Consider the following 11,743-nt stretch of genomic DNA (forward strand, 5'->3'; position numbering starts at 1 on the left):
ACGATGGCGCATCACCAACGATTAAATTAAAAGAGAGAAATGAAATTTTCTATGGCTATTAGAAAGAAAAAAAATTGACAGTGTTTAGTTGGCCTCCGTAATCAGCAAAAATTCGAGAGATTTTTTGATTTTATTACAGAGGGCGGAAAATAAAGTCTGAAATTGAGAATCTCTTGCAAAATGCAGCAGAGTTGCACATGAGAGACAAAAAACCTTACCACTGATTCCAGCTCAGTATACGCAAGTGCGGACCCTCAAGTATTTCATCAAACATCTAAAACAAATGGTGTTTTCAAACACTACAGACCGACGGTACGCCGAAATAGATTGGGGTTGAATAAATTGTGAAAGCGTTGAATAGGACAATGTCTTTTCGCATAATTTGTGGCGAACATCAACATGGTAAAGAAAAATATCACATTTCGGAAAGAGGAAAATTAAGCACTTTTGAAAAACATCCATGGAAAAAAGCATCTTTAAGGGCTTTTAAAAAACGAAAATAAGCACCTTTAAGCACTTTTTAAAACGCAACGCACCCTGTTATATAAATTATTAGCTTAGTTTTTTTTAATACTTCCTCTCTTTATTCCTTGTTTTTTTTCAGTCAATGTTCATACAGATATTTCGGATCATTTCTTGGATGGGAATCCGCGGCCCCTTTTGAGGAATTGATCTAGTCGCTTATTGTTTCGTTGTGTCAATACAATGTTTTGCGCAGGCACTATAAAATTTTGTTACGTTGACTAAACAATTGGAGACGATTATGTATCTAACTAAATAAGTAGGGAATAAAGAGAACAAAAGAAACTTTGGTAATAATAATACTAAATAAGAAAAAGAAAATCTTTTTTTTCCTCTCAATTATATATTTGTAAATTTTACTTCAAAAAAATATATAAATAATTTACATTTATATGGCAATATGTATGAATAAAGGAGGTATATTGTACTATACCATTCTTGATGGTACATAATTAATTAAAATGAGCACAAATCTTGAAATCAACTGAATCAGATGATAATGAGTATCGATACTAAATCATAAATACTAAAAATAATCGAAATTAAATATATATATTTAGAGCAAATAAGGAATAGTTTTTAATGTATAAAATTAAATGAGTTCATTTATACTAAAATAAGTTAAATGATATTTTGTCATTTCTTGAAACAAAAATTTTAATTAGTACTGAATGAGTAAAAAAATTAAAAAAAAACACACTCTTAATTACTAGAACTTTATAATAGTTCAGTCATTCTGCTGATCTTTTTCACATCTGCTTCGGTAATTGCACACGATGTTCAGGTGTGCAGGTTAAGTAATGAAGCAAAACAAAAATTCATTAATATCAGCTCAAGAGAGGTTGAGAATTTGGACTTGCCATCCAACGCTTGCAAAAGAACATCCTGCCAAAATTGTGTAGTGTCGTCGAGGTCTTTACTACTTCAACAGGACGAAACATTTAGATCTCCAACTCAATTCATGGATAGACCTACAACCAATAGAGGTAATATGTCCTCTTTCTATTGTTCAGAAACTGACATAAACAGAGGTGACGCAATGGACTTCCTTAGTGACTGGGCACAAAATTGTACTGGAACAGCTGAAATTTGTTCTGTATATCTTTGCAACAATAAAGCTTCTTGCAAATGTGATATAAAAAAGTCAAATACGAACTCCTTCATTTTGAAGCCAATCGCTGGGTTTCAAATACTATCATAATTTCTTTCGATATATGTTTATTTCGGAAACCTAACGCTGGGTGCATATCAGGACAACTTCTGGAATTTGAAAGTCCTCTCGGTACAACACAACCTAACATTAGCATTTTTCTGACTCCCTTGTTGGAAATCCATCAGAGGCTCATCTGACGCCAACCAGCCCTCAACTTGTTCCTATGGGTAGTTTGGAGGGTCAGATACAGGCCAACGTAAGCTTCACCAAAAGTTTCATATTTGATCCCGACATCACTAAGTGTGATTTCTTCGAAACAACCTTGAGATGTACAATGAAACCAGATAGCCGTACACTCGAAGGAATCAGCTCGAAGGAAAAAGTTGGTTTAATTGTAAATGCTAAAATGGTTTAATTATAACTAAAATATTATTTGTTTAAATTTAAGACGAGTAAATTTTCTTTATTTAATTTAATTACAATAACTATACGATACAGCTTAAAAGAGCCACATTAACGATTTTAAAAAAATTTCATGTTCAACATCTCAAAAATGATTTAGATTCAACTTGTGTCTTTGAAGACGTTTGTTCAAAACATTAGAAACTACAAAATTTTAAATTTTAGACATTAGTTTACCTAACAAATATTTTCAACATAACTAAATATTTTAAAACCCATGTATTACCTTAACTCATAGTTATACTGAGTACTTTAGATGAAAGATATATAAAAGAGAAGAAGTGCAGCTCCTTGAACTAATGTAACTAACAAGTTGAACTGCTCGGTGCGGTACGCTATACCAGAAAAACTTAGAAGGGCGAGTAACATACTCAGATATAGCAGAGCATCATATGTACTAAGATACAACTCATAAAAGACAAAGTAATAGTCAGTAGGTATGTCACCTGTGAACCGGTTGTTGGACAACTAAACACGCATGGTTAAGTACACTGTCTCCAGCCAATTTATTATTTCTTTCTATCTCAAAATATGTTAGCAGATTTAATCAAAATGGACCATATAAATGCAGTACGAAAAAAATATCTTAATTAACAGTACAGCACTGTTTATAAATAGAGGAAAAATGCAGAACAAACTATCAATAAATAAAAAGAGCAAACTTTTCATCTCCACCCCAAACCCAGTAGTGGTTGGGGGGGAGAGGAGAATGAAAACAAATTTCAAAAATCTCTGCAGGGCCCCAAAATGTTTTTTTTTTATACACAGGGACCACACTAAGCTCCGCAGCAGGGGGGGAGTTCTGGTTTACATTATCTCTATCGAAGGTAGCTTTCTTCCCCGATATATATTCTTTGTTTTAGTTAAGTGAGCACTGTGTCAGTGAAAAAAAACAAAACAAAAAAAACAGGCAATAGAATAGAAGACTAAGAAAATACCTATATTGACATTCTTCTTATAGTACGAGATGGAACTAACTCAGTTATAGATGTAAAAATAGAAATTTTACGAGAACACGACATTTAAAAAGCAAATAAAAATCATGATACATTATTGATCAAGTTTAATCAAACTATGAAAACTGTGTAATATAGGCATAAAATATATTTTTATTTTTACCTTAAAAACACACATTATGAATAAATATGCATAGAAATTTACATAAATTATAAACTTTTCAAAAAGTAACAGATACACATACATTTTTAGCTCTTTCATTTAAAATCATTTTGAAAAGGCTGATCTTTTAACAAAACCAGAAAGAGGAGGGGGGCCAAGAGGCTGCACAGGGGGTGTCGGTTCAGAATAATTTGCACTTTTAAAAGTAGAAGTCATATTAGATGAAGCAGAAGTAAGGTTAGAATAATTATCACCTTCAGCTGTAGGTACTACATTAGATGAAACATTAATATTTACATTACTGGTAGTGTCTGAAGGTAGTGAATGATCCTTATTCGGTAAGGCTGATGGATATAATGTATTCTCTAAAATCTCTCTAGGAAATGGATTATAAGTTTGAACAGGTGGCAAGCTTTCTGGACCACTTTCCGTTATAAAACTTTCACCGAGGGGAGAAACTTTAATTCCTTGAATAGCATATATTTCTTGCAAAATCATTAAAACAGTATCTTCTGAGTCCCTGTAAAATACAAATAAAGAAACCTTTTTAGATTAAATTAATTACTTATGAAATAATTCAATAAAACCTAATATTATTGGAAATAAAGCTTTTAAGCATGAAAGATTCTTAACAGTATGAAATACCAAAACACACACATTTATTCTACAAAGCACAATGCCCATTTTCTTTTTACTAGTGATGAAGTTCATTTCTTGCAACTGATTCTATGTTTAGCATGTATAATCTCGTGAATAAGCGGGGTTCTATTATAAATATTTTTACTCTATAATCTCCATAAAATATACGATATATATTTCTTAACCGAGAATGAGTCCGAGAGCTGAAAATATTTAATGGAATATTTTAGGATAAGAAAGAATATAAAATTATTTTTCTGCTTTTAATATAACTTTTAAAATCATTTAAATTCTGTACAGTCAAATTAATGCCAAAGATCATTTCTCAAAAGTAAAAATTTATTGATTGATTTCATTTTAAACTTTTAGAACCTTTTAAAAAACATGTTCATAATATTATTAAAAAATAAAATTGCGAAATAAGGAAGATTAAGACAAATTTTTTTTAATATTATTCTTTAATATTTAATTTAAATAACAGCACACATTTCCAACCTAAATACTATCTCATAAAATTTATTGACTAACAAAAAAAAAAAAAATTCTGTTTTAAAAATTTTATGCAACCTCTGAAGATAATAAAATAATATGGCTTTAATGAGAAAAAAAGGTTTAAGGAGATAAAAATATTATAGAAATTGTAGATATTAACGTTTTTCCTTCCTACTAGGGGTAATTGTACCAGTCCCTCTCTTACTGTGCCACTGAATAAACTTTAAACATCACACACAAATCTCTTAAATAAATAAAGAAATAACACCATGATTTTTATTCTATGACCTACATAAATAGCAAGTTGTAAAGTGTTTATTAATGCTGAAATGTGGTTGATGCTCCAATCTTTTTGTAAGAAAGTATAGCATTGTCAGTAGAAACCTGCATATGTATGTAACTATTAAATTTATAAGGATACACACAAACTTTGTAATTTTTTTAAAGAAACAATACAGGAACCAATCATATTTTTCATGCTTGAAAAATTCCCTATCTCAGTCTGTTGTTGTTTTTTAAAATGAAAGCAAATTGCAAGATATTCAAATTAGGAATTATTTTTATTCCCATTAGATAATTGGGTATAAATTAAAATTGGCTTAATCCATATTTTACAGTTCATTAACTGAGGGAAAAAAAGAAGTATATACTAGTAAGAAAACAAAAACTGTTTTTAATTCTAATCCCGAACTTAGATCTACCAAAAGCATATGAAGATGTAATTACATAAATTTTAAATTTTGCAAAGATTTAATTAGGACACGTGGGACAACATTTTTAATGTTAACCATTTTGAATTGAGCAGAAAAACAATTTAAAACATTTTTCACTCCACTCAATTATAATAATCTCAGGGAAAAAAAATCAGGTAGAATTTTTCTTAAACTGCATTCTGAAATTGCAGTAGCTTATTTTATTATTCCCCAAGCAAATTTTCAGTTTATCAAGTGTATTTTCAATTAAATTCTGGAAAATATAAATTTGGAAAACATAATATTATTATAGTAATGTTTAATAGTTCCTTAATGATATAAATAAAGTAATAGTTTCTTTGAAGATTTCCGAAATTGTATGAACTTGCTAGAGGGCTCCATCCCCTGCTCACCTACACTTGCTATTCCTCAATAATTGCTACAGAATTATTTTTGTTTGCCTTGCAAGCAAATTTAATTTCAATTAAATATTTCAATTCAATTAAATTCATACATTGAAAATTCTGCTTTAATGGGAAAAATGTAAGATACTTATTTAAATAGAAAAAAAAAACATTACAAAGACAAGTATCTAAAAACATAGCATGGTGAGTGAACTATAACAAATGCTTTCATTAATAATTCTTCTAAAATTAGAAAATAGCAAGTAAGTAATATACATATTTTCAAGGTCAAAAACCTAATAATGAAATAATTCAAAGAATACAATTAGTATTTAAGAGCATACATTATGAATGAACTTTAACAAACGTTTTAAAGTTATAAAATTTTTTTATAGACCACATTTTTCAATGCCACTTTTTCAGAATCATTTTGCGCACCTATTATCTTAACTTTTGAACCTGATTTTGTAGGGCATCTAGATAGAGCCACAAATAATTGCCAATGGCCAAAATGAGTCTACTTTGATCGATAAAAATACCAACTTTACTAAAGGTTGGACCCTTTCATTTATCAATGGTCATAACAAATGCCAAGCAAACAGGAAACTGTGTTTGATGAAGGACAAAGGGAAATTCTTTACTGTTCTTAGTGTTGAATGTTACTCTTGAGATGCACAGCGTTCCCAGCTCTATCACCAGTCGTGATGGTACAAAATAAAACTAATCTAGTAATTTATTTTACAATTAGTCTTGTGCTATTACACAAACCATATGCTATGCACAAATTTCTCACTAACATCACAATTGCACCTTCTTTGAGGCACAGTTTATGCAGTGGTAGTCCAGTTACAGTTATTCTTGAAAGATACTCTGGTTGATATCTTAACAAAATTGCTTCATCATCAGGGTCCTCCCTGTCCAAAGATCTTGCTTAGTCAAAAGAATAACATTCAACTATCTCACCCAGCAATCTGTTCAGAACAGACATATTCAAATGATTTACCAGATTGTCAAGGGCAGCTAACAAAACACCTTCTCTAACTGCATCAGCATTAACTTGACAACCAAAAATGATTAAATCCTCACAGAGAGAAATTCACACAATCCAGCTCACCATTCCCAATAATCAATCTTCAAATGTTTGGGCTGTTGCTCACATGTTCCATGTAAGATTGAAATGATTAATAAAAAGACCACTATCCAAGAGATTTTACAGTACCACATATAATTTGATATTTCCCAGTACGTTTAAAAATAGGTAGAATTTATCTAATATCTACTCCAAATAAAACACATTTTCCAACAAATGGAAGATCAGATTTCCGCAATCTCAGTGAGTGAACTTTATCAGGCTTAAAGTAACAGAAGGGTCTCATGAAAGCCAAATAATGAAATGTGTTTCAACTATACTTTTCATTGTTTTCTATCTAAATAGAGAGGAACCAGTTGCTCAGCAACAGGCATTTTAATGGGTAGCCTGAAAACCCTATGAGCAGTTCAAATAGTATAGTTCTATCCCTGTCTAAGCAACACATAATATGTTCTTGTCTCTAAGCTGCTGCTGATGGTATAAGCATTCGTAAAGAGAAGTCTTTCCGGTCCCTCCAGGTACGTCAATGAAAAAAATTTTTTTTTGAGAGTCAGGAAAATTGAGCCAAGACACAATAATGCACATTGTTGTTCATATTTTGAGCTATTGATTATTGTTCATTTGGAGAAAAGTTGGCATTTCAACTTGGAATGAAAGAAGGCCAAAATCAGTTAGGTTCTTGTAAGCATGAATGTTTATCTGTCCCCTCACACATTTTGGGTAAAAAAATTATCCCAGAAATATTTACCATTAACATGAGTGCATGTCAATAAAAGATGTGGAAAACATATTCACAATTGCTTAGACATCCTGAAATGACAAACTTCATCTAAACTTTTCTCAACTTTATAATTTTTTCCGCATATATCCGTTACGTTAGCATATGAAAATTTCTTTCACGCACACAACCGTAGAAATAACATGGAGTAGCTTGTCCATGTGGCCCATGAAGCATGTGCTTCATGACTTTTCCATGCCAATTAAAAAAAATTGCTTAGTGTGGAATCTCAGTACGGAAGAATTTATCACCAGACTCTGATGTAAGTAGTTTGTCTCAAGGATTTCAGATGAAGACAGTGAGCATGGAGTAAACCTCTCTTTTGAAATTCAATATTATGCGTATATATCCCATTATTTTACCAAAACAACACTCCAGAAAAATGTCTTTCATAAATGCGTCAAGGAGCGTTCACCTACCAATGAGGTGAACCAGGTTCGAATCCCAGCGATGGCTGGTCAATATGAATTCCGCGTCCGGCTTGCAACGACCATAGTGCTGATGTAAAATATCTTCAATGGTAGATGGATCATGGGTTAGAGTCCCTTTGCTGTCAGGCTAACCATGGAAGGTTTTCCTCTCCATGTAATACAAATGCAGGTTAGTTCCATCAAAAAGTCACCCACGAAGGCAAATTTCTCCCAATACTTAATCCAGGAGTTCCCTTGTCTTCTAGATTGGGTTCAAAATTACAACACTATAGAGTTGAACATTGATAGTCGTAAGACCAAAGAATTGGGTAGACTGTCAGACGGTTATAAAATAAAATATTAATGTGTCAATTCGGAGAACAAAAGCATGAACAACTATAGGGGGAATGTCACTGGCAATATAGCCTCAGGGAAGTGTCGTAAGAAACAACTGTAGTTCAGCCCATTGAGAATTGGCAGTTAATTTTATAAATAAATCTGGGTGTCCATTTTCTTAGGATAAAGCCATGGCATCTTGAAAATATTTGCATTGAGCAAGGACTTTCTTCAAGTGTTAATTGTAGTACCATAACTTTACCATGTCTTATATAATCAGATGTGTTCGCAGCACTACACTCGATGTGATCAATTAATCCTTGTACACTTTCTTGGGAAACTGGTCCTGATGTGCGCAAACATAATGTAGATGATTTCACTCATTTATTATATACCCATGAATTACATATTGCTGTGATAATCTACCTGCTATAGTAAAGATGTTAAAATCATGGGTGACACGCAACTGCAATCCAAATGCTGCACTACTGTTATTTTTTGGGAAGAAGAAACATTGTTATGCATATTTACAGAATAGCTAGGATTCCCTGACGGAAAGAGTAGTGGGAAAACCATAGGATGTAATAATTTGTATAATTTTTGACACTCATGGTGATGCTTGGGACACATAATAAAATCTACTGAAGATGGAATACAACCATCACTGCCAGTTTTACTGCAGCTAATTCAGCAGTTACACTTTCAGTTGGTAAGTTATTATATGACTGGATATTTTGACAAAAATGTAATGCATCAGAAGTATTACCTAACAGTATTTCTTTTAGTGCTTTAGGATAACGAGGAGATGGATTAGGCTTAATTTTACCCTGATGACAATAATTATGTTTCACTTTGCAATGTTCATTTTGAAATGATAAAGCATCACAGTGATTACATTTCACTGTCGTGCCACCAATTAAGAATGGTGGGCAATCGTCACTATGACATTAACCAAGATACTAACACTCGTTTAATTCCGTATGGTGATTTATCCGAGATGTTAGAGTTCTTCTACGGCGATCACTAATAAGTTGCCTGCGCTGCTCAGTACTTGCATTATTTGTTTAACTTCACCGTGAAACAGTATTTTTAGCTTCCCTGCCCCTATCATTGATGCATTGTCTGTTACCTTCATAATATCTTCTGTTTTTCACATAAATTCTTCTATGTCCATACGCAGTAACACCGCAGCGACTGTGCTGAGTATGATTGTCATTTTTCACTAAAGAGGACAATAAATAACAAAGTGAAAAATAATAACAAAATGAATAATTATAACTTCAACAAAACAATCAAAATTCAATAAATAATAAGATAATATAGCTGGATTAAGATGTGTTTTGCATGTAAACAAAGATCTGAAAAGGATAGAGTGTAGTCAAGTTGTAGTCACAAAATGCGAAATCAAATTAAAAACGATATTATTGGTTGAATTCAGTCGTTGGATACACATAAATATCTGATTAGTTGTTTGGGGTATTGATCAAGTGATACACTTTTTTCTCATTGGCTAAAAACCTTCAAAACAGTTTGACCACAATACGAGTCAACTATTTTTTTATGATACATAAAGAAATATATATAAATACATATATTACAAACCAATATGTTGCATGACTAGTAAGAGCCCACACATAGTCATTAAGAGCTTCTAGAGGTTTTTCCTGGAGAACATAATCTATTCTTCTTCCACCATTTAAATTTCCAATTGGTGAAACATGAGAAGTGCTTTCTACAAGAAGAAGTTTTTATCTTAGAAATAATCTGTAATCAATCAAATATGTTTGACATAAATCAAAAAGTTAAAGAAATGCAAACACAAAGATGAGGTTGAAGGGATTTGTTCTTGGCTTTTATCTGTTGATAAGATGGATTCAGTAATTAAATGTAGAGATAGGTGGCACAAGAGTTCACTAAAATGAAGAGGGGATAAATCTAAGCTATGCTCACATAAAAACCTTTAAAAGGGGGGTTGTAAGTTTACGCCCTGAGCGTAAGGTCGAGCAGTTTACAGTAGAACAGTTTAACAGTAAACAAGAAGGTTAAGATCAGGACAGAAGCTGCACACCCTTGGTCCTAACGTAAGTTGATCTAAGTGGTCACCCTACAGCTTACTGACCATAACCACTGAAGATTGACTTTGGTGTTCTACCGAGGATCATGACTTTACAATCAGTCCACTGTGGGACTTGGAAAATTTTGAATCACACTTTTGATGAACTGAATTTGCACACATTCTATTGTAAATCTAAGTTGCGTTTAAATTGCTTTTCCAGCGGTTATTGGGAGGGAGTTCCGCATGGTTTTAAAAATCCCCAATAATTTTAACATGCTACTGCGATACACAAATTTTAGTAATCACCTTTTGACTTCCTTTACTTTCATTGATTTCATCACAAATGCAAGTGACATTTCGAAAGTTCTTTTAATGGTTACACTTACCAATTTCTATGCAGTTTTTAAAATCCTGATACATTTAATATAATATTCTGACCCTTGAGTTATGATATATTCATTTAATTAATTACTTATTAATATGCTTTACTTCTGCTAATTTCATTGTAAATCCCAGGCCATTGTGGCTGTTTTTACCACATACTTCCACATAGTTTTGAAAATCTCGATATATTAAATACTAAAACTATTTTATATTCTTAAAACCCCATATAATTCAAAATATAGAAATAATATCTGAAGTATAGTACCAAATAAATATTGAATCTTAATTTGTACTATAATGGCATCAGTTTTTTCCTTTTTTAATGAATTTAAAGTACTACAGTATAACAATTAAAACTATAATATAATAATTAAAAGTAATATTAATTTTCTACTAATGTATTACTAAGTTTGCTGATAAAAAATTAGTGATTAGGGCAAAAATGTTTACATATAAGTTACCAATTTGCCATCAGTAAATATCAGTAAAGGGAAATAAAAAGACATTAAAATATTATTAATCTTGCGTCTGATATCACTAATCTGAAATAATTGCAGATTAATTATTTAATATAGGCAAAACTGTTAAGAGTGTGACAGACCTTCATGTTTGGAAAATAAGCAAATTCATGAATTGGGTTAAATTAAAAAATCTCAATAGTTGCTTTAACAGGGTTCCCACTCTTTTAACAAAGCAAAAATTAACGACCTTAAAAATAGTATGATTGTTTATCATTGAATATACATATACCACCAGTAGGACGGGGCGATATTAGAAATAATGCATCGTCAGTTTTGCATCGCGATATAACGATGTATCGCGAGATAGTATTTTTGAATTTCATTTACTGCACAGAAAGTCCGAATTCTATCAAAACTTCATACTCAGATTGATTTAAATCAATTTATAAATTTGAAGATAGATATGTTTTGCTTAAGACAGATATTAAATAAATTGACTACAATGTACAAATCTTACTTAAAATATTTATTGAAATGGTGGTTTAGAAATTCATAATACGCGTAAAACAAAGTGTTAAAAACTTTTTTTAAAGCGTTTTTTACAAATTAATATTTTCTTGTACTATTATGCATAAATAATTACATAATTATTAAGTTCGATCGTAATGTTCAATTTCTAAATGAAACGTTAAAAATTATTTGTATGTTTAAAACAAAGTGCTAAATAAATTTTAGAAAAAAAAAA

The 11,743-nt window shown here is 31.4% G+C and overlaps 1 protein-coding gene across 2 annotated transcripts in view; it reads right to left on the minus strand.

Moving 5' to 3' along the window:
* Positions 1 to 3,226: 3,226 nt before the first annotated feature.
* Positions 3,227 to 11,743, minus strand: part of LOC107451784 (Phosphatidic Acid Phospholipase A1) — a 51,720-nt gene continuing 43,203 nt past the window's right edge. For both annotated transcript variants that reach the window (XM_016068034.3, XM_043051591.2), the window contains exons 16-17: positions 9,700 to 9,829; positions 3,227 to 3,776 (exon numbers count right to left, since the gene is read on the minus strand). In XM_016068034.3, the coding sequence (XP_015923520.2) occupies positions 3,362 to 3,776; positions 9,700 to 9,829 (545 nt within the window). In that variant the 3' untranslated portion in view covers positions 3,227 to 3,361. The remainder of the gene's footprint in view (positions 3,777 to 9,699; positions 9,830 to 11,743) is intronic.

The sequence above is a fragment of the Parasteatoda tepidariorum genome, chromosome X1 (assembly GCF_043381705.1).
Source record: "Parasteatoda tepidariorum isolate YZ-2023 chromosome X1, CAS_Ptep_4.0, whole genome shotgun sequence".
Taxonomy (NCBI): Eukaryota; Metazoa; Arthropoda; class Arachnida; order Araneae; family Theridiidae; genus Parasteatoda; species Parasteatoda tepidariorum.